The 22,977-nt window shown below is 46.3% G+C and overlaps 2 protein-coding genes and 1 long non-coding RNA gene across 4 annotated transcripts; 1 reads left to right on the top strand and 2 right to left on the bottom strand.

Moving 5' to 3' along the window:
• Positions 1–357: 357 nt before the first annotated feature.
• chd8 (chromodomain helicase DNA binding protein 8) lies at positions 358–17,180 on the bottom strand. 2 transcript variants are annotated; one of them, XM_030114212.1, is made up of 39 exons: positions 17,093–17,180; positions 13,954–15,086; positions 13,295–13,621; positions 12,268–12,381; positions 11,689–12,182; positions 11,464–11,575; positions 11,183–11,389; positions 10,906–10,974; positions 10,768–10,823; positions 10,566–10,683; positions 10,404–10,487; positions 10,177–10,314; positions 9,517–9,638; positions 9,071–9,314; positions 8,821–8,997; positions 8,583–8,726; positions 8,373–8,471; positions 7,979–8,138; positions 7,559–7,769; positions 7,279–7,474; positions 6,982–7,152; positions 6,605–6,895; positions 6,262–6,482; positions 5,982–6,184; positions 5,715–5,871; positions 5,546–5,635; positions 5,354–5,457; positions 5,127–5,250; positions 4,967–5,042; positions 4,596–4,870; positions 4,271–4,500; positions 3,334–4,011; positions 3,141–3,247; positions 2,832–3,053; positions 2,584–2,679; positions 2,380–2,493; positions 2,197–2,298; positions 1,986–2,090; positions 358–1,577 (listed from the first exon to the last, which is right to left on the bottom strand). In XM_030114212.1, exons 2-39 carry the CDS (start codon positions 14,986–14,988, stop codon positions 1,200–1,202), a joined length of 7,851 nt encoding a protein of 2,616 aa, XP_029970072.1. In that variant the 5' UTR covers positions 14,989–15,086; positions 17,093–17,180; the 3' UTR covers positions 358–1,199. The 2 variants fall into 2 exon arrangements, with proteins under 2 accessions (XP_029970072.1, XP_029970073.1); XM_030114213.1 differs by lacking the exon at positions 17,093–17,180 and having other exon boundaries at positions 1,200–1,577; positions 4,596–4,867; positions 13,954–14,988.
• On the top strand, positions 5,098–21,778 carry LOC115404876 (uncharacterized). The gene is made up of 3 exons (XR_003933383.1): positions 5,098–5,108; positions 15,897–15,903; positions 21,661–21,778. It is a non-coding gene; the product is annotated as an uncharacterized LOC115404876 (long non-coding RNA).
• On the bottom strand, positions 19,872–21,525 carry cbln12 (cerebellin 12). Its single transcript, XM_030114214.1, has 3 exons — positions 21,130–21,525; positions 20,168–20,287; positions 19,872–20,090 (listed from the first exon to the last, which is right to left on the bottom strand). Exons 1-3 carry the CDS (start codon positions 21,409–21,411, stop codon positions 19,893–19,895), a joined length of 600 nt encoding a protein of 199 aa, XP_029970074.1. The 5' UTR covers positions 21,412–21,525; the 3' UTR covers positions 19,872–19,892.
• Positions 21,779–22,977: the final 1,199 nt, after the last annotated feature.

Genomic DNA, 22,977 nt, shown 5'->3' with positions numbered 1-22,977 from the left:
AATGCTGTCATTTGGAGAAGTCTGCGAAGTCTCTATATTGTCCAACACTGCCATTAACTAAACACATCTGATAAAATGTGTTAGAAACGGGTAAAGATAATTGAGAATTATTGTCAAAACTAAAAAAAGTATCCAATGCATGATCATTATGTATCTTTCTCACCTGAAAAAAAAAATTGAAGTAGCATTAAATGAAAACAGATCGAACAACTTCGCATATAATTAATAATTGCTTTTTAAAATGTGATCCTCATCTGGTCTCCACAGTTTAAAATAAATGGGAATGGCTCTAGATGTTGCGCAATATTTCTGTAATTGGGACACATTTTGCAAACAACTCAAACGGACAAGAACTTGTATACAAACAGAAAACCTCATTATTGCTTCTGCTTGGTGAAAAACACTAATACACACAAGATTGTTTCCACTGTAGTTTGCTGTTATTCATATCACAGATACAGTCAGGTCATGAAACAAGAATAGTAATTCATTGCCGTCTTCTTTGCACCATAGTACACCACTGACCAGCTCTACATTGTACATTACAGCCATCCTCCTAGCAATGCTTCAGTAACTAATACACCACTGTCCCTCTCCCTCCCCGTCTGTCTACCCCACCCCTCCCCTCCCACAGAGTGAAAACACTAACAGTACGTCCACACACCGGATCCCCTCATAATTCACGGAGTTGTCTGGACACGAGATTTTGACCAAACCAAAGTCGGGGTGGTGGGGGGGATTGTGGGATCTGGCTCTGCGAAGAACACATGTCCAGTTTCATGTTGCCAGAGGACCAGCGTTGAGGTTCCTGGATAAGAAAATGTTATCTGTACAGCGAGGGTCCCCCTTTTGGTCACTGCTGGGAATGTGATGGGAAATCTGCAGGTTCGGAGGACGAGACTAGTCGATGATTTAAGAAAAGCTCAGCTTTTTGTCAGAGGTTAGTCAGGAAGCTCCAGGAGAGACTTTGAACACACTTGTGATGTTGAAAACAAAAAACAAAACAAAAAAAAAATAAAAATAAACAGGGGTGCAAACCTGCTCCTTACACAAGAAAAATCCTATAAAATAAAAAGAATAAAAGTTGCAACAAAACATTCTCCATATCTTTGATACATATTAGTAAAAATAAAACGAGGAATAACATGGTTTCATCTTGACAAACAGGAGGCGGGTCAGGTGTGTTCAGGCAGGATCAGTCAATCCTCTGAGCTGGACGAGGAGTCGGAGTCCTTCTGTGCTATGATCACATCGTCCAACAGCGCCTCTTGATCCGAGCTGTCATAGTCCCCCTGGGAGAGGCTGTCGCCGCCCTCCATCTTCACGTCAAAGTTCGGACTGGTGAGGAAGTGGTGGGAGGTCTCGATGTCCTCCTCGTCCATCATGTAGGCTCCGTCCGACACCAGGGTCTCCTCCTCCACTCCGTCCAGGGTGGGCTCCTCCGGGGTGGGCTCTGGAGTGTGGTGGTGGTGGTGGTGGTGGTGGTGATGGTGGTGGTGGTGGCGTCGGCGGCTCTTCTTGGGGATCTCCGAGTGTTCGGTGAGCAGCCGGTGGAAGAGGGTCTCCGGCAGAAAACCCTGAGGAGGAGTCAGGATCAGTCAATCACTGTAGCAGCTGGAAAATATCAGTCAATACAGGCAGTGTTGCAGTGTCACCTGGACATTATTAATAGCAATGGATGTTAAAAAATTACTTGCCAATCAGATGTACTTAGTGTCTAAATGAAGGTGTTCATATTTGTTTTTGTCATTTTTTAAATCGTCCACAACAAAGACCAAAAGTAATTTTGGCCAAATATTTGAACACTATAGTATTGAGAAATGTGTCTATATTGCATATTTTCTCACAGGACAGAGACATCTCACTATCTGTGGTATTAAGATGTCTTACAAGTGCTATGATTCAAGGAATTTTCAGGAAAGGAAACCTGCTAGTCATGTTTTGCGATGCAACGCTTCAGAGGACTCTTCAAATTTAATACGTACGGAGTTTCGAACTGTTTCGGACCATTCTGGTGCTACAGCGTTGTCAGGATTCTCCTCGAGATATTCTCTGAGGTCTTGCAGCATCGGGCAGAAAGCAGCTCCGACCTACAGGGAAAAAAAAAAACAAACAGAAGCATTTAAATGTTTGTTTGCAGGGATTAAGGTTTATGCAGTCAATTACAAAACCGAAATGGATGCAAACTTCTCCCACCTTCTTTCCTGTCCTCATATTAATAAGTTTGACCTTCTCGCTGCCTGTGGGGACTTTATCTGCCCTCCTCCTCCGCTTTCTCTTGCTTCTGTTCACCAGGAGCTGGAGAAACAAGGAAATAGGTAAGAACATCAGAACACACAGATCAATAGGAAAAAAACAGGATAATGGATGTGAATTTACCTCCAGCATATCCCCTTCTACCTCATAATCTGGATTCTCTTTCAGCCACGTGGGAGGGTCCCTGCGTCGAGGAGTTCGCTCAAATGGATCCTGAAAGCCATCGAAATCTGAGAACTAGAAGGGAAAATGACAAAGTCAGCAAAGCAGAATCCTCAGATTGATATTCAGTGTATAGCAGAGAAAAACTTCATCCCAGATATTGACCTCTTGGTCTTTGCGCTTCTTGCGGCTGCTGCTCTCTCCACTGGATCCATTGGGCATCAGCGCCTGCTTGGAGAACGTCAGCTTCAGACCCTCCTCCTGGGAAGTGAGCGGCAGAGACGCCTTTAGTGCAGCCATGAACGAGAACTCAGGAAAACCAACGTACTTCACATGAAACTACGACTGAAGACCGTTTTACAGGCCTTGAATAATTTAATGCACAAAGCTGAACCGACTTTATTTTCCTTTACCTTGAGGAGTTTCACAGTGAACTCTCCATCCTCTCCGTCAGCAGCGAGGCCGGCAGGGATACCGGCGGGTTTACGCACCACCCTCATGTACGCCATATCATCTCCCGTCAGCTCGGCGCTCGGGTGGAGGTGAGTCTCCGGCACGTAGCGGCGGCCAGACGGCCACTGCCCCGTCACCACCAGCGTACACAGATTGTCCAGCCGGTTGATCAATATGCGGTCCTGCGGCAACGAGAGGAAACGGTGAGTTACCGGGAGAAAAGCCAAAACATGGTTGTGATGTTCATGTGATTGAATGTACAGTCGTACCTTGGGCCAGTCGACCCTGAGAGGGTCCGGAGGAGGAAGGCCGTCCTGAGAAGCAGGCATGGAGAGTAAACTGCTGTCTTCGTCCACGTCGCACACCTTCATGCCCGCTGAGAAACGAGACGGAACATTAATGACCGGCCCGGTCATGCTTTGAGGCCGTGGAGACCGTCATCTGTTTGAAACACAAACTCACCTCCCTCTCCTTCCTCCTCGCTCTCTCCGCTGTCGTCGCTGCTGCCCGATCGCTCCGAGGACGACGACCCTGAATCCGAGTCGGAATCCGAATCCGACGCTCCTTCGCCCTTCCTCCTCTCTCCCCTCACCCGGTTTCTTTTGAAGTTCCAGTCCTGACCGTGCATCTTGCCGTCGTGGTGGCTCAGCGGGGTGACCTGCAAGTCGGCGTCGATTTCCGGTCCCAGCAAGTGGGCGGTCTCGTCGACTCCCTCCGGCTTCTCCTCCAGGATGTCGTCCTCGGGCTTCAGCTGGCTGAGCATCATGAGGTGTGCCGGTTGGGGCTGAGGCGGCGGAGGAGGCGGCGGCGGGGGCGGCGGCGGAGGGGGAGGAGCCTGCTGGTTCTGGATGAACTCGTCCCGAGCCTGACTGAACGTGAACTGCGGGTCGGCGAAGATGGACAGCTCCGTGCGGCTGACGCCGTGCAGCGAGGCGCCCAGCATCAGCTGGCGATCGTGGTCCGGGATGTTCCACCAGGCTGGCAGCTCGGAGCTGGACGGGGCGAGCGGCAGGCGCTCCTCCAGCGAGGGGTGGGGGAGGACGCGCTCGCGGAGGCGGCGCAGGAGGCTGATGCGGTAAAGGGTCCGAGAGGCTCGCTCCTCTGTGATGGGCGCCACAGTCTGGGTGAGCTCTGCTGGATCTGAGAGAAAGGAGAAAGATACATGCTGATAAATTCACAACTTTTGACTGGAAAATAGGAATAAAACTTCATTTTTGCATTTTCTACAAAGCATCAACGTTTAAGTGACAATATGCTGGTCCACTGCAATGACGAATGAATGCCAACACACTGCCGCTATGACAGCACCAGTCAACAGCTGTGTCTTAGCAAGCAGGTGTACGAGCAATGAGCTCTGACCGGAGATCCTCACAGCTTCACCTTCAACACTATGAGTTACCTTCAGTGCGACCCGGGCGGAGGTGGCACACTCTCCGGCACATGGCGACAAAGGAGCGGAAGTATCGGCTCAGGCTCTCGTCGGTCTTTTTGTCCAGACGGGCAAAAGTACGGAAACGGGTCCAGTCAAACTCCGGCTCTCCTTCCGGGACACCGGGCTCCTTCTTGATTTTCTCCACCCCAAACGTGGAGACCACACGGTAGAAGTCGCATTCTTCTCGTCTTGTCCACCTTTAAAGAAACAAAACAAGACTTGCGATGAGGAAAAGGTTGCAGCTCAGGTGGGGGAAAGAAAAATCGTTCATGCAGACTCAACAGCAGGTTACCTTTGCTGACGTTCCTGTCGTGCGATTTCTTTCAGCTTGCTGGCCTGTTCGCACCGTCTGCGCCTGCGATCGCCCTTGGCCTCGGCTTCGATCTTCAGCTGCTCCTGTCTGTAGCTGCGTTGGAACGCGGTGATCAGCCGGCGCATCCTGGCGGTGAGGGACGAGCTGGAGGGCCAGCTGCTGGAACTGCTCTGGCTGGCGACGCTCTCCGTGACCACGGGTCCTGCTTTGTCTTCCACGGAAATCTCCTCTTCCATGTTCATAGAATCCGGCTGCACGCAATCCAAAAACAAATGACTTGATTTTAACTTTCTGTTATGATTGTTAAATTTCAAAACACTCAACCGACACGAAAGTGGAAAAAGTCGTACCTCCTCAAAGAGATCTTTGGTGTGCCTCGACGCAGGCTTGAACTCCGGATCCTCGGCGTACTTATCATACTCAGTCCTGCACGCAAAAACCATGGTGGCTCAGTGAAATCGGAGATCTGAGGAATTTTTAAGTCACAGCTGTGTTAGAGAACAAACTTACTCATCTCCCAGCTCAGCGTCGCCGGTCTGCTGCTCGGCATCGATGGCCTTGTCATCCGGACGACCAGCTCTTTCCAGGAAGCAGAGGCAGGGATCGGCACGCATGGTGGTGTACATTTCATAACCTGGGTAAGGAACAGCAACATCAAGACCAAAGTCAGTCACTGCAGAAGCTGGATGCCATTCATGTGATGTGAGAAGCTCCCGTCTGCACAGAGCCACACCCACCATGTTTAAAAACACCAGCGAGCAGCGACCGGTCAGCCTCCGAGTCCCACCAGCCCGCAGGAACCTCCTGCTGCTCCATCTCAGGCATCCAGATGTTAACATCCCTGGCAAAATAAAAACGCACCGTCGTTCAAATTGTAAATTTAAAACCGTGCACACTTTATTACGAGGATACTGGAAAGCGTTAGATACCTGATATGTGCACCTTTCAGGACAGACTCGGCGTGTTCGCCGATCACCTCCTGTTTCAGGTAGTAGAGCATCCGCACCCGCAGCAACACCCTGAGAACAAAGATGGGAGGGGTTTTACCAACAGAGCTGTGGCGACGGCGCACCCCTCAGGACTCTGGGGCTTACTGACTTGTTGCACTGGTGCTTGAGGTGCTTGCGGTAGCTGTCATCCAGGAGCAGGGTGTCGGGGTTGTACTTGCGAATCCACTCAACCTTCTGAATGTCAAACGTGCTCTGGGCTTTCACTCTCTTCCCCTTCCTGCCTCTCGGAACAGGAATAGACAAGCCTGGGCAGGGCAAACAAATATTTAAATATCTCCACAGACTTACTGGATAAACCTAATACTGAATATTTTACACCAACTTCTCGTGAGTGAACGCTGATGCGGCTACATACCAGAGTGGTTGAGTAGTGTTTGGGGCTCTCTGCCGTTCTCAGGTGGTGTGATCAGCTCCCAAATGAAGCTCTTGATGTTCTCGTCTCCGCGGTAGTGGATCAGACAGAAGACGAGGATGACGCGGCAGATCGTCTCCACGTCGCGCTCGCTCAGGCGCCGCTTGCACCTGGCGTGGGACAGAATGTCTCTCCAGCGGCCCCAACTGCAGAGGATTAGAAACGGCAACATGAGCAAAAACAAAAAGACTAAAAAAAAGGAAACACAAGTCTTCATTCATACCCATAAACAAGCAGGTGTTTCTCCACCCGGAAACAGTCAGTGCGGCCATAGCCTCCCCCGCTGTGGCGGTCGGCGCGGCGTGAGGAGCGCGAGTGCCGGGAGTTGGTTGGCGGGTATTCGTCGTCGCTGTCCAAATCAGAGATGTCTCCACCTTCGCCACGCAGAGTGGAAAACTGACGGGTCTGCTTGCGAACTCTGGGAGTGTCAATCACGAGAGTGTTCTGGAGGAAGGAAGCACAACTCATGAGGCTGGAAACCACTCCAGGCAACACTCATTTCTACATACTGTATCTGTTCATGCGAATGAGAATTTTTATCCGAAAGAAAAGCGCGACAGTCTTACTTTTCGGTTGATGGAATCCATATCGATGTCTGCCTTCTTGGCCCACTTCTGCCAGAACTCGGGGTCGTCGAGGGCGATGTCGTTGCGATTCTCCGAGGCCACAAAGCTGGCTTTGGAGAAGGTGGAACCTTTGCCCTCGCTCTCAATGGTGATGGTCGTGGCTCTTCGCTGAAGGATCTGGTCGATATCCTCCTCGCAAAACCTGCTGCCCTCGTCGTTCTCGTCCATGATGGCAGCGTAGGCTCCCTTGCGCAGGAGATCCTCGATCTCCTTTTTGGAGAACTGCTGGATCTGAAGAACGAGGCGCAGACAGACATGATGCACTCTGTCCAGAGCAGCAATTCTATGGCCGTTCGTGATAATATCTCTATCCATACCCCGTTGACGTTGCTGTCTTTGTTGCCACTCATGCTTTGCAGCACTGCTCGATCCAAGCCCAGCTTCAGACTGGCTTTGTCCAGCATCTCCCGCTCATAGGAATTCCTGGTGATGAGACGATACACTTTGACCGCCTTGGACTGGCCAATACGATGACACCTTGCTTGGGCCTGGAAGAAAAACAGAAACGAGTCAAAAAATTACAGAAACAAAACCTTTTTATATTTGCAAATGGTTCAAATTTCTTTTTTTGAAAAGTGTAAAAGTCGTGAGCAGAAACATTGGAGCATAAATACCTGCAGGTCATTCTGAGGGTTCCAGTCGGAGTCGAAAATAACGCAGGTGTCGGCAGCAGTGAGGTTGATGCCCAAGCCGCCAGCGCGAGTACACAGCAGGAAGACGAAGCGATCCGAGTCCGGCTTGCTGAAACGATCGATGGCGGCCTGCCGCAAATTCCCACGAACTCTGCCATCAATTCGCTCGTAAAGGTATCTGCAGGAAGCCCAGTGAATGTCAAGACTCGCATGAAACTATTGTCAGCATTACTAAAACCTTTGCCGATAAAGACCTGCATACCTCTTGTTGATGAGGTAGTCCTCCAGAATGTCTAAGCAGCGCACCATCTGGGAGAAGATCAGCACTTTGTGGCCGCCGGCCTTCAGGCGAGGCAGCAGCTTGTCCAGTAGCACCAGCTTGCCGGCCGACCGGATAAGAGCCTGCAGATGGAAGTCGGGGGCCATGGGGTCATACACCTCTCGTAACTCTGCTACGATCTTCTCCTCTGCACCTGGAATAGAAGAAGAAAAAAAAAATAAATAAACGCAAGGAAAAAAAAAAAAACAAGCATGCGAGCACGTTCAAAAGCAAAAATCAGGATTCAGAAAAGAAATTTTATTCCGGTCAATTTATTCAATACATCCTGAGAAAAAAAGAAAAAAAAAAAAAAAAAAAGGAAAAATTGTGAGAAAAAGGATATAACAAAGAAATGCGAAATACCATTAATGAGGTAGGGGTGGTTGCAGCACTTGCGGAGCTCCATCATAGTGTTGAGCAGATTGGGGACGTTACTGTTACTGTTTGCCCCTAAACTCAGGAAGCTGAAGTTCCTCTCCAGGATGGCTCGGTAATACTTCTTCTGGACATCTGTCAACTCAACCTGAGAGCAAAAGACATTTACTTTACTGACTAGAGATCAAATCCATTAACTTCTGTTTGCTATTAAAAGCATCATTATTGCACTTTGGAAAGTGTAAAAGTTTGTTTTGATACATCAAAAGTAGCTCAAGGTTGTACTCTTCCTTTAAAAAAGTGACACATAATGGAATAGAAATACTTCACTAATTTCAAAGGGAAATTCTTTATCGATGCATCCAGAATTCAGAAAACTCACCTCGATGATGGTTTCCTGTTTGGGTGCCAGGTTCTTCTCTACATCCTCCTTGAGCCTTCGTAACATCATGGGTTTCAGGATAGCCTGCAGCTTCTGAACCTGAGGGAGCCAAACCGAGAGCTTGCTTAGTGGTGGCTCACAGGACAACCAACGCTTCAGATATGAAATGAAAATAAAAGAGCGAGAGCGAGACGCAGTGTGAAAACACACCTGTTCCTCTGTCTTCAGGTCTCCGAAGTCTCGGAGGAACTCGGTTTCCGAGGGGAACTGAGCGGGCTCCAGGAAATGAAGCAGGCTGAAAAGTTCTTCCACAGTGTTTTGAAGGGGAGTGCCGGTCAACAACACCTTGTGCTCCTGGGAGAGAGAACGCAGAACACAGGCAGAAAAGGTTAAACGGTACAATGGCGCAGATGAAGCCAAACGGATATAACAGCTACGGTGCACTCACCAGATCGAGCATCTTCAAGCTGTCCAACAGCTTACAGTTGCGATTTTTGAGGCGGTGAGCCTCATCAATGATCACGCAACGCCAGGAGATCTCCCGGAGCTCCGGGCAGTCGGACAACACCATCTCGAAGGTGGTGATGAGGGCGTCAAATTTGTACGCACCGGGGATCAAATGCTCCTGGAACACAAAACAAATGTTTTAATTCCAATCATTCAATAAGTCAGACCGGTCCATCAATAAAAACCCCTACCTTGTCATCTTTGCAGTACATCTCATACTGCTGGATCATCTGCCGGCTGGCGAGGCTGCCGTGGTAGACGATGGCGTTCATATGGGTCCACGTGGAGAACTCCCTCTCCCAGTTGGTGATGGTGGAAAGTGGCGCGATGACCAAGAAGGGGCCCTGGATGCCAGCAGCATAGACCTCCGACAGCAGCGCGATGGACTGGATCGTCTTCCCGAGACCCATTTCATCTGCCAGGATGCAGTTCTGCCTGATAGACGAAGAAACTTCAGGATGACTACTACGCTCTCATACCTTTTGCAAGTCTCAAAATGAAATAGCAACAATTGTACTTCAAAAACTTCATGAACACACACACACACACACAAAAAAAAACAGTAACGATGTACAGAAGAAAAAAAAAATTCCCAGTGAAGTTGTGTATTAAGTGACATTGAGTGTGTGGTAAATACCTGTTGTACCAGTTGAAGAGCAGCCAGTTGACTCCCTCCAGCTGATACTCTCGCAGTGTGTTGCCATTCTTGTACTCTCTGGTCTCCTCCAGCTTCTTCCATGAAGCAGCTGGAGGTCGTACCTGTTGAGAGAGAAACAAAAACTGATGAAGAGATCGGCAAACATCGCTGTACTCCATCAATTTACATGTTCAGTTCAAACCAGTGGAAGAAAATCAATAATGAAGTCCCGGCAGTCGCTTGAACACGTTTGGTTTGTTTCTATCGTTGATGGTTTACAGGAACACAACGCTAATGAAGTACATGACTACAGTTTAACCAGAACAAACTGAATGACACAATTCTAATGTTGGAACAATTTAAACATTTAAACCAGGGGGGAGTCCAGTCCTGGTCCTGTGTCTTAGACATTTTCTCTGCTTCAGCATAAATGACTCTAGATGAGTCTAGTAAGGAGCCCTCATTGCAATCAGCTGTGTTTAAACTGGGAGAGATGTAAACCAAGCAGGACGGCGGCCCTACAGGACCGGGACTCGACACCTCTGGTTTAAACAAGACTACAGGATCATCTCTTGCAGCAACTTTTAGTCGTGAATCTTAAACGGGTTATTTATTAAATGAGTAAATTTTAAGCAACACATTCCTGTTCAGACAGCTCACCGTTCTTTTCAGGCGAGGTTGTCTGTTTTGGATTTTGCTGAACTCTTCAACTTTGCCTTCGTCCACGTCTTCCTTCAGCTCCCAGGTGGCGTCTTCATACGGCAGCGAGCACCACTTCACCAAGTAGTAGATAACGGGCTGGAGGGGGCGACAAGGAGGTTGGTTTAGAACTCCTGAAATTCAACTGCTTCATATAATTCTCTCTTTGGACAAAATCTGCGTCTCACCTCGCCATTGTCCTTGTCTATGCTGTGAGACACATCCAGGATCCTGTCCACCTCCACATAGTCTGGGTTGAAAGACTCCTCATCCTAAAAAAAAAATGACGGGACGCTGTAGTTTAACGAGCTACGACCACAACAAGAGTCCTCGTCATGGATCCTGCTCACCTCCTGGAAGAAGTGTCTCATTTGAGCATGCTTGGTTTTGAACCTCTTGATCTTTTGATGAATTCTTTTGTCTTTCTCCAGCTGCGCCAAAGTGGCCCACTCACAGTGTAAGTACGAACTGAAAACAGAAGCGAGACGTATGAGTGATACCCCGTCAAGCAAGCGTCAAACATCAGTCACTCATCAAGGTGACAAAACTTACTAGTTTTTGTATTTCACGAAGAATTCCTCCACGTTGGTGTACTGGCCCGGAGAAACCTTCAACACAAACAGATTATATGATTCACCGCTTTCAGCTGAAGTTAAGCATTACAATCAGTGAGGACCGTAATAAACATACTTCTTTCTTGGTAATTCTCATGGACAGCACTTTGTCCACAATGGCAGCATCTTCTTCACTTGGATTTTCCTACAAAATTCACAAGAAAACGTTCTCATAACACTTTTCAGAAAACATGATGCTTTCAAACTGTGTGATCCAAACACGTTTTTGGCCCTGGACCATCATTTCCTTCCCACCCAACGCTGCGAAGGTTCCACACAGAACACATCTATCAACTCACAAAAATTACTGTCCTGAGAGACAATAGATTTGTTACAATAGCACAACTGCTCACCACAAAGAACTGCATGCTGGGGAGTCCATCACCATCCAGCTCCATTTCCTGTTTGAGCTGGGCTGCTGTCCCGCCACTGATGGAGGCCACCGCTGCTGCTGTTGTAGTAACATCTACATCCTCCTGTTCATCTTCATCATCTGTTATCTTGATATCCAGGTCCTCTGTGTACTTCTTCCGCTTCACCACACGATTGGAGCGCCTCTTCTAGTCAGAAAAAGGATTCGAGTTAAATAAACAATCAGATGGTGTCATTTTATGTGGCCGAACGCGGTTTTTACCATGATCATGTCGTCCTCCAGCGCAGCAGGCGAGGCAGGGCTCAGCTCCCCGTCAGAGTGGTCTGAAGACGCGTTTCTCTTTCTCTTCTTTGCTCCCACTAGAGTGATAGTGCTGCAGAAAATAAGAAAAACCCCAAAAGACATCATGAAAAAAAGCTTCCGAGTAACTTCAAAATGCAACAAAGAAGCCTTAAGTCAAGCTCTCCTCCTGATGACACGACTTACTTGGCCTTTGCTTTACTTTTACTCTTGTTACTGGATCCAGGCATTATCCCTCCAACAGTGGCAGTTCCTCCCGGAGCTTTCACTTTACCCTTTTTGTCAGCGCCACCTGCCATCTTGGCGACCGGCCCTCCGCCTAGAGGACTTTTCTTTTTACTTCCTCCACTGCTGCTCTTTTTCTTTGCGGACACCACAGTCAGCGTACCGCCCGTTTCAGCAGAGGCCTGACTATTGGGAAGCTCGTCCTGGTTTAGGACTCTGGGCAGGTTCTTCTCGCCTCTTGCCTTGGCCCGGGCTATAGCTTCAGCCACGATGCGGTTTGCCTTCTCCTGCTTGCAGAGGATCTCCACCCGTCGCACGGACGCGGGCTCGCCCGGGGCCTTGGAGATGCGGATGGCCTGAGATGGGGTGGTGGTTGTAGTCGAGGGGCCTGCCGTTGAAGTGTTGATGACCTTCACCACGGACACCGTGCCACCAGCAGACGTGGCGGAGCTCGTCTGAGCGAAAGAGAACACTACGGTTTTAGCACAAAACACAACAACACGCAGCTGGTGCGTGCAGGAATACAATATGCATGCCCACCTGTGGCTGCAGGAGCATTTTGAGTGGCACTGCAACCCTCTGCCCTCCTTGACCCTGGGATATCTGCAACACCTGTGGGCTTCCAGTATTGCCGGTCCCCGAAACCAGCTGATACTAGAAGTATAAAAGACACACGTCAAGTCGCAGGAAACAGATGAGAATGTGTAAGAGAACACTACTAGTATAATTGTAAAACAAAGCGGTGGCAAAATCTGGTAGACTTTAATACAGGAAATATGAAAAATGTGTGTGGAAACTAAAGAGCAAATAGTGGACGAAATCTTGGACAGCAAACTGTTGCCCTGTTTATTTAAAATTTGTGCTGAGGTAGGTTAAAAACAATATAAAACTGTCCTTAAACCAGAGATTAAGAGATTATGGGAAGAAAACATTTCCTAATGCTATGGCCATGTAGCTTAGAGACGATTGCCAGTGCAACTACTATTGCAGAAAACTTGAAAATAGCACGACAAAAAACTTGATGTAACACTTGAATCAAACTGAGTGAATTCTGATCGCACGAGGCTGACATGATCATGATACGCGTCGATAAATTTCTCATTGCTGCTTCGACATCAAGAGCCACATCGCTATTTTGTCAACTTGAATAAAGGAAATACAACAAAACACGCTGCTTCAAGCATGTGCAACATTAAATGAGCTTCAAAATGCCATTCAGACCGATCTGTCCACATGGAACAAAAGGAATTGCGTATCTTTAGTACAATAATAAAGATTTCACAACTCAAGCAGTTCCAGGTGAACAGAAACGTTAAACACGACAGAGGTACACCTGCAGTGTTAAATCACTGGAAATGACAACAGGATAGGAAAGTACTTGAGTGTACTATGGGCCACATGCGGACAGATTTCAATTTCAGGATAATGGCAATGTGACTTCCATATTGACACAAGCAATGAATAGTGGTTTTAAACTACAGACTCTGTACTAACACAAGAAGAGCTCGTCACACAGTATATCTTAGAACTCAAGCCAAACGATTATTGCTTCTCCCTTCATTCTCACCTTGACTCCTCCTTGTTGGTTGGGCTGCTGTTGAACCTGCAGCTGAATTGTGAGGACTTTGGGCTGCCCTCCGGCCTGGCCAGCAGCCCGAGCCTGGGTTAAGGCTGCTAGCTGGCTGCCCTGAAGCACCAGTTTGCCACCAGGGAGCTGACCCAGCACCAGCCTCGTTGGAGTCTGGGGCTGCTGCTGTTGCCCCCCCTGTGCCGTCTGGACCTGCTGGACCTGCGCGACCTGCTGCTGGCCTGTAACAGCCTGACTTGCTGGCGTGGCAGACCCGGCCTGGGCGGGCTGCTGGAGAACTAGAGTGATGCGCTTCCCTTCGCCACCCTGAAATCAGACGCACAAAAAAAGGTGTCATAAAAGAATTATTTACCTACAACTTCAGATAATCTGCAAAATCAGCCAGTTAACAGACCACAGAGAGGTATTCCCCATCCTGTTTCTGAGTCGCTACAGCTCCAACACACCTGACTCAAATGAACGCATCACTAACAAGCCCTGCCAAAGGTTTGCTGAGGACCTAATTTTGAATCAGCTGTGTTGGAGGAGGAAGACTCCTAAAACATGGAAGGTGGGGCACTACAGGATCAGGATCAGGAAACCTCACACCCACCATATCTTGCTGTGGTGCTGCTGTTAGGCTGACGCCTGATGCTTACCGGTGTTTGGGCCTGCATGGCTGGCTGGAGTTGCACCTGTCCCTGGACCTGGATCTGAGCCGTCTGGGCCTGGGGCTGGACCTGGATCTGAGTCGCTTGGCCTTGTTGCTGTACCTGGATCTGGGCAGTTTGGGCCTGTGGTTGGACTTGAACCTGGGGCTGGCCTTGAGCTATCTGTGCTTGGGCTGGAATCTGGACCTGGACCGCCTGCCCTTGCGCCTGCTGAGGCATGGAAGTGAGCAAGACCTGCTTCACCGGCCCGTTGGGAGACTGCAGCAGCCTCTGGACCCCGGTCGCGCCCACTTTGACTTGAGCTTGTCCTGGGCTCGTCTGATTCAAGACTGTTCCACCTTGCAGTATGGAAACCCCGGGTTTGAGAGGGGTGCCAGACAACACACGGATGACCTTTCCACTGTTCTGGCCTGTGGTCCCTGACACAGTCTGCAGCACTTGGGCTTGACCCTGGGGACCCTTGAGAATGACAATTTTACCACCAGCCTGCTGTGTGATAGCAGCCAGTTGCTGGGGAGTGAGCTGGTGAGTTATCTGTGTTAGCTGTGTGGTGGCGGTGGTTGTAGCCGGGGAACTGGAAACAGTCAGAGGAGAGCTAAGCAGGACAGTGCTACTGGTGGCCACACCGGCGTTGCTGACAATAGGTATTGTAGCCTGGGCTTGTATTTGAGGTACAGTTTCAACAGTGGCGGGGACAGGGGTAGGAACAGGGTTTGGGGCAACAGCAGGAGTGGCAGCTATGGAAAGAGTCTGGGCAGTCACCACTGGCATCGGCTGTTGTGTGGGAACTTGAACAGGAACAGGGTCTGGGATGGCAGGAGCTGCTACAGGAACGTCAAGGCCGGTGTTGACTGTAAGCTCAGGGGTGGGCTCCGGCTCAACTGGTGGATCCACCTGGCCCAAAGCCAGCTTGAGTGCCTCCTCCACTGGATCTGAGGAGCCCTGAGTGAAGGAGTCATCAGGCAGGGCATCCAGGTTGAAGAGGGGAGTGTCCTCAAAGAGGTCCATAATGGGATCTGCCATCTTGCCCACTCCACACAGGGAGATGGGCACAATGTTGAAAAGACTCTGGGATGAAAGCCAAGTAGTTGTTGTCCAATCCTTTTCAACTTTTAAATAGACTGAAAAAAAGGAGCAGAAAAACAAATTCAACACAATGTTCAAAGTTGCTGTATCATCATATATGTAGCAACTGAAATTTTCTCAGCCTGGAAACTAAATCTACATTTGCAGTGGTCTTCCCGAGTCCATGTGTTTAAAGAAAAGCAATTAATTTCATTAAACAGCCTGTCAGATGTTCTCCAGAACTCTATACATGAAAATGCAGTGGGCAGTTTGTGTACATGTCAAACTCATTGATCTGACACTACTGTCAAATAGAAGCTGCATCCACATAAACTACAGTACCAAGTCCAGAGGACAACTTGATCAGCGCCTTCAGGTTGGTTTATTTTAAGATGTAAAAGCAATGGTGTTAAAAAAACTCAGCAGAACATAAATTACCCAAGCTGAACAAAAAGCTGGTTCAGATCATTCAGCTACTGATGGGTGTAGCATTGTTTTAACAAGGTGTCTTATCAGTAATAACAGATACCTTTACACCAGTTCTGACAGCCTGCTATGCTTGTGGCTTCTTATGCCACAATTTCTGAAGTTTTGCAAAAGATATTTTAGTTGTCACTACGCAAACATAGTCCATTACTTGTTTCTAGAGGACTTTTTTTTTTTCAAATGCTGGCTACTGAAAACCAATATTGATCTTCTATGGATTAATGACTATGAAGGTGACAGAATACTGGGATATTATCCTTTTGTATCCGTTTGTATTACATATCAAAAACCAACAGAGGACTGGTGCATGTGAATCTAGAGGAAATACAAAAAAATTAATTCAAAACTCATCAATAGGATGAAATGTAAACTAATTTAAGTAGAAAGGTTTTCGTAGTCTTTACAAAAGGAAACAGGTTTAGTAAAAGATTGAACTTGGTACAAATATCTGGATTTATATGAGGAAAATTTGAAACTGCAGTTTATCAACTGTGCTTCAGGATCACTGAAGATGAATATTTCGTATTATGTTTTTCTCCTCTCTGACAGTGATAAATGTATAAAAGAAAATATTAAAGGACATAATGCTAAGCATTTTCCCAAAATACATAATCTTTTAGTACTCAAGCGTCTATTTGTAAGCTTCAACCAAGTTTTCAGTATATGTTGTTTCACAACAACATTTGTCTATATGTCACAGACGGATTTGAATAATCAAATAACCTTTGGTTTCGTTATCTTGGCTTTTTTGTGCCGATCAATACAACTTCTGTGAATCCCATTTCTGATGGAAAAAACAATATATATACTTCACTGAAATCCATCATCATCTCTATCTTAGCAGCTCTGGCCAAACTTGTCCAGTTTGTATGATGAGCTCAGAAGCACTCTAAAGCCAAATTAGGGCTTATTTAGTTTGATCAAATTCGCCATAATCACATAAAAGCCTGAAATCTATAGGCTGTACCTGGTTTAGTACGTCTAGCAACACACATTGCCACCCTGAACAGAAAAGTTTACAGAGGTGGCTTATCTAGCATTAAAGATCTCACAGAAAAACATAAAGGCACAACTTGAGAAAATTAGACGTAATAGAGCATGGAAGCTAATCAAGAGGCAATTTGGTTAGTATAAATAGTTGGTAGTTTAGCCAGAGGTGGAGGGTACTGATGCTGGAGAGGTGGGATGCTTTCCTCTCCGGTCGTATTGCAGTCTTTCTTACAAAACCGTCTGTTAGCATTAGCACCGCCACCAAAGTGTGCCGATCACAAACTGCGTGTGTATGACCTGGAACACACTCGGTCTCATAAACACGATCTTTTGGGTATTTAGTTCGATTCTCTGTCTCTTACTACGAACTACCGAGTGCACCGGACTCCTTCAATCTCATCAACAAACCGGACCAAACCAAAGCAACGTGCCACAATAACCATTGCCCGTCTACGTTCAGACACAGGTTAGGCCGCGTTACTCTTTCGCTTGCCCTGCGTCTATTTTTCGGCAAAAATACCTGAAAATACTCATCACATCCACTGCCTCAACTCTCACAGTAATAATTTCGGGGTGCTAAATTTACCTTTGCATCGACACACATGGCTTTCTCCGTCTCACAACACTGTACGATTACAGGAAACGGCCAGGGAAGAGCAGGAACTAACATTCTGCCACAGAAAGCGCACAGAGCGTGCCCCTCGGCGTCTCTCGGCGCTCATTGGACAGTTTTCACCCGTGCCGGCTGGATGGGCTGTTCTCATTGGCTGAGCTGCCGATCCGTCACGTGTCCAGCAGCTTCAGGGCGGGATGGGGAGCTCGTAGTTAGGTTGAGAGAACAATAAATGCGGCCTAGCTGGGATCATTTGACTCGGTGATCTTCAACATTGCTGTTTCCATTAAGAAAGAGCACGCCTTTGGGAGCTAAATGGGGAAAAATACCAGATATTTTAAACATTTCTAAGCGGAAACGATCTGTACACGCACCAAAGCCGATTGTATATTAGACGCCGTGTTTTTCAGCGTTTTATTACCGTGGCCTCAGTTCAGCAGTCACCACACATCAATAAATGAATGAAGACCTGTTGTAAGATTCCCCACACACTCTGTAAATATACAGCCACACTCCAAGAGCACAAAATAAGGACGTGAGAAGCTACTAAACACACAGAAAATATGATAACAGCTTTCTTTCGATGGACCAACGTGATGGTCCGTGTGCTTTCTGAAGAGCGGTTCTGGGCTGGTAGGTGAGATTTTGTCTCCCTCTACTGATCCTCCACTTCCATATGAATATCAGTGTTTGATTGGAGCTATTCCATTTTGTGATAAATCTGCACGACTAACCTGGTCACTTTTTCAATATGTTAGAACATTACTGCTTTTGTCTGAAATGTTGAATGTGCCATTTTATTTATAATCCAAACAGGTCAAGTCACTGTTTAAAATATGTTACATTCTGAGCAACCAAACATCGGGAATACTTACACTTTCAAACGCCATTAAAATTTATTGTCTAAAAATAGATAATTTTTAGACAAGTGAATGGTACTTATAGGGTCACAATGCTGCCCATCACATCCTAGACTGATTACATTCCGAAAAAAAAGAGTTTCCCCAAGGGGATTGATGTAGTATATGATTAGACTGATTTACTTTATCTTAGTATCATTAAAAATCTGACACATTCCTGTCTTTTTTTTGTTGTTGTTGTTCTGTATACAATTATAGTAAGACACAACTGTGTAATGGTAAGTATGCTGACTTTATGGAGAGAATTTTCCCAATTTGGGCTTGCAAACCTTTCTATGTGGAGCTTGCATGTTCTTCCTGTGAGTGTGTGGGTGTTTTTCTCTGTGTGCCTCAGCTCACATTCTAAAAACATGCATGTGAAGCCCTATGTAGGCGTGTGTGTGGGCGCGCGTGTGTGCACTCTTGCATAGAATCCTGTCCAGAGTGTTTCTTGCGTTTGTGAAAAAAAGAACTGAGAAGATGAATGGGTAAATGGATAAGTGGTTGGAATATGAAAATCCTGATGATGTCCACAAGTCAAAATGTGTCGATCTACCAAAAAAAAAAACTACTTTTGCAGGATTTTGAGAACTGTATGTTTTCTGCAACTTCATGCTCTCTGCAATAAAGTGAGGTCTTTCTCCCATTTCCAATCCTCAGATATATGATCTCAAGACCAGCACAGGTTGATGAAGGGAAAAAGATTTCCCACATTAAAAATATAGTGTAATTATAGCCAGAAGACACGTTTGTGTCCACATCTTTTTCCATCTTTTGCCATTAAGGCTTCTACAGTTGATACATTAATATGACAGCATAGATTAAAGTCTTACTTTTCAATTTTCAAGAAGACTTTCTGATTCCTAAACCTATAAATGTATGATTTGATGATGTGAAAGCATGTATGACAGATTTAGAGAAAGAGAAAGACAGAGAGAGAGGACTGAGATGGGAGATGGAGAATCAGGGAAGCGTAACTGACAACATGTGACAGCACACCACACTTTATCCATGGCAGCCCTGCAGAGCTGGACCTGCGCGCTCGCCAGAGCCACCATCTGTCTGCGGCCCTGTGAGGAGTATCCGCTATACACCACTTTCATGCACTATCCCATGCCGGTCTGCGTGATCCACGCCAACGCCGGCTCTGCTGGTGGGAGCTATATTTACAAACAGCTGCCGTGGCACAGGGGAGAGCACAATGTAAGGGAGGAGAAATTCTGCTGTGTGTAAGTAGATCAGATTCCCTCACACAGCAGTGATTCATGAAGTATCAGCTGTCCCGCTTTACCAATTTCAAGTAAAAAGACCAAGTCAAATTGAAATGGTTTTATTTAGCTTCTTTGTTCTTGATAGAAATGTCTCTGTAAATAAACATTTGTAGCAGGACACGAACAGGCATATAGAAGAGCAGCAATAACACAGCACGCTGGAATAGAGGGCAAGTTTGTAAACTATAGACAGGAGTCCGTGTGAAGCACTGCAGTGTTTTAAACATTCAGAAAGTGAGGAAAAAAATGAGATTGACACTGTCACATAGTGTTATTGCAGAAGATTGTACATGACTACTTATGATGGGGCCACAGTTCAAATATCTTTGATACCAATACATTAACAAGAGCAAAGTAATTACACAGACAAAGTTAATGTTTCTGTATCTTATTGCAATTATTTTTTGTTGCTGAGAATGATCTTGAATCATACAATTGACATCTCATTTTAAATAAAACTTTTTTTCATGCGCTGAGTTACAGATCCAGGTTTCACTTTTCTCCTATAACCTCCCCCCCCCCCCCCCCCCCGCTCTCATTCATTTTTGCTTGTGTTCCTCTTAGTCCCTCATCTTGTCATCTTCACCAGATGATCCTCCGTTTTCACAAGGGAAAGACCAAAAACCCAGAGAAAGTGGAGTACTTCCACCCTCCCATCAGATTGCCCCTCTCCAGTCTGAGGTAGGCCTTGTCTCCCTTCTCCATGATCACAAGCCCAGCGTTGGTGGCGGCTTCTCGTGTCACATCCTGGTCTCCAGCGAAAGCTGAAATCATCGGCCAGCCGTTCACCATCAAGCTGACCTAAGAGATGACCAACAGAGACGTTAGTGAGCGCATGTTGATCCTCTAAAATGAGAATGGTAACTCAGACAGCATACCTGAATAGTTTGTCTATTGTAGGCTTTAACCACATGGAAGTTGAAGCTGTACACTCCTCTCCTCGGTGCCAGGAAGACACTGCTCTCTTGGTCAAAATGAGTTCCCACATTAACCAAAATCTGATCAGTGAGCGACAGAGAGAAGGTAGATATGCAACATGGTAAGGCAGCTTAATCAGAGAGTTATTAATTTACTGTGTTATTACTACTATTTCATTACTGCATTTATAGAATGTGCACAACTGAAATCAAGCTCAATTTGTTTAACACGACATATCTTTTTTTTAAATCCTCAATCGAATAATGTGTGAATTTTTTGAAGTTAGTTCATCGTGAGCCTTGAGGAATAGGGGCCACACGTGGCCCACAAGCTTCCAGCTACATATTTCCAGTGTACAGAGAAAGAAAAACTATTTTTTTTTTAAATATTTGAAGGTAGTTTTAAAAACGTTTTCAGAAAAAAGTACATGTAAGTAGACGTACCTCATGGTCACTTGGGGAATTTCTTTTTTTTTTTTTTTTTGCCCACTCAGTCAAACAACTGACTCCAAAACTGAAGAGACAGATTCTTGCATTTCTTTTTCCCCAAATGTGCAAAATGCAGCCTGTGTAGCATAATGCCAGTGTTTTGTTGCCAGAGGGTTGTGCTGTCAAAAGTCTAAAAGTTTAGTGTTTACCTTATATTTCCTCACTGTCACACATCTAATCGTCTGTGCATCCTATTGACTGAAAACTTTTGTCTGCAGCATTCGTGGAATACAGATTACAGCATCTGAATTGATTCTTTTTCCCTCCACAACAAGAGTTTTTCTATTAAAATTTAGAGACTAGTATGGTTGAACCTCCAAGTTCAACAAGCCCTGAAGCTGTTTTAGAACTCAGAATGTATTAATGTATAGATTGTGTTTTCTAAAAACCAAAATTAGTTCTGATTAATGAGACATCTGCAGCCACATACTTACATTGTCAAAGTAGATGATCATGGTGCGGTTGCTCATGTCTGTGGGCTCATGGTTTGTCTGGCGGCTGGCAGAGAAAGCCACGCGACCAGAGCCGGAGCGGACGGACATCCCCAAGGCGTTACCGGCAGGCTCGGACGAGGGAGTGGAGTCGCACACCACCAGACATTTCCCCTCCAGGATGATGGGCTCGGTGTCGTTCTGGCCCGTGGACCCCGGCGGTCCCCACAGCAGGAGCACAGCCAGGAGGACGGGGAGGTGACAGAGGGCTGACCTGAGCTGCATGGCTGAACCCCAAACGTTTCGTCAACTAACTAAGTGATCAAGCTCTGGAGAGGCGTAGCTTGAGACAATCTGAGATGTAAATAAACATGCTATGATTGAAGCTGCCTGAAATGTCTCGATTAATATTAGGACTTTGAGGAAAAGTGTTTGGACTCTTCAAACTGTATTTGTTTTTAACCATTACCATCAGAAGTGAAGCAGAACCAGCAGACACGTTAGATAAAACTCAGAATCTGCTGCCACTCAAAGCATTTTTTGTTTAGTCTTCTTTTTTGCCCCCACAATTCCCAATTCCCTCCACTCTCCTACGTGCTGTGTCAAACAGGGTCCAGAGTGACAGTCACAGAACAAAAGAAAACCAAAAAAATCTCAGTATTTCCAAGTTGATTTCTTCAGCAGAAGAAACCGGGAGCAGGATGCTGCGCATGTGACGTAGCTGGGGAGGGAAAAGCGAAGTTGTGAGTGAAGCTCAGGCTCACAGTGACGATGAGGAGGGTGTAAATAGTATGAGGAAGAGGCGAGGGAGTAATTAAAAAAACAGATGAGGTAAGATTCTGGATAGGTGACAGGGGAAGCATGCAGGAGCCAGAAGGGAGCGAGAAAGAGAGGTGGAGATGGGGAACAACTCCACTGAGTGACCATCTGTCTTTTACACGTACCCTTCCCTCCCACCCAACGCTGCACAACACGCGTTCCTTCACACCACAAACACACACACTCGCTTCCCCACTTGTTCTTTTCTTTCACACTTATACAAATTCACATAGTGTCCAAGCATAAAATGTCCCTTTTATTGGTTTTTGCAGGATCAACAGTGTCTGTTCACGTAATTATTAGACTTTACATTAGCATCAGGTAATTGATATTAATTCCAAACAAAATATTTCTGAGTAGTGATTCATTTCTTTTGTTGGCTTAAATATCAACAGTATGAGTTCCTCATTCTTTGCTTTAAAACATTTTATTTCATGACAAGCAAAAACAGCCTTTTAAGTGGAAATATATAGAAAAGTGAATGAATTAAAAAGGAATAGTCACCTGTATCCATCTGAACTGCCTTGTATTCCATAGCAAGTGAGAACAGTTTCCTTCAAGCTGAAATATGATCAGAAATCCTTCTTCAGTCACATTATTTTACACGCAGCAGTTTCAGCTGATTGTAACCAAAGCAGAGTGTGCTCTGATCCCTCTCCTTGGGTGTCTCTTCCTTTTCTCTCTCTCTTTCAGCCGCCCTCCCTTTTCCGTCTGCTTCTTTCTCACCCACTATGTTGCATCCGCCCACTCACCTTTACAGGAAAATGAAGAAAAATAATTGGGTATCTGAGCAGCTTCAAAGAGCAAAGTTAGTGAGTGAGTGGCAGTTGTTTTTTTTTTTCTTTTTTCTTTAATTTCCAGAAAATGTGATTCCCTCAAGTGTGTCTTCATTTCAAGTTAGGAATGATCAAATAGTTCTTCTTTCTGCTTGCTGTACCTTGATCTGACATGCAGCCTCTTATATAAGACACTATAGAAAAAAATAAGGCTGGATTCGCAGGTCATGAGCAGTAACAGAAAGACATTTTGTGC

Source organism: Salarias fasciatus, chromosome 18 (assembly GCF_902148845.1).
Source record: "Salarias fasciatus chromosome 18, fSalaFa1.1, whole genome shotgun sequence".
NCBI lineage: Eukaryota > Metazoa > Chordata > Actinopteri > Blenniiformes > Blenniidae > Salarias > Salarias fasciatus.
Note: the sequence above shows the minus strand (reverse complement) of the source record. Positions and strands in the feature narration are given on the sequence as shown.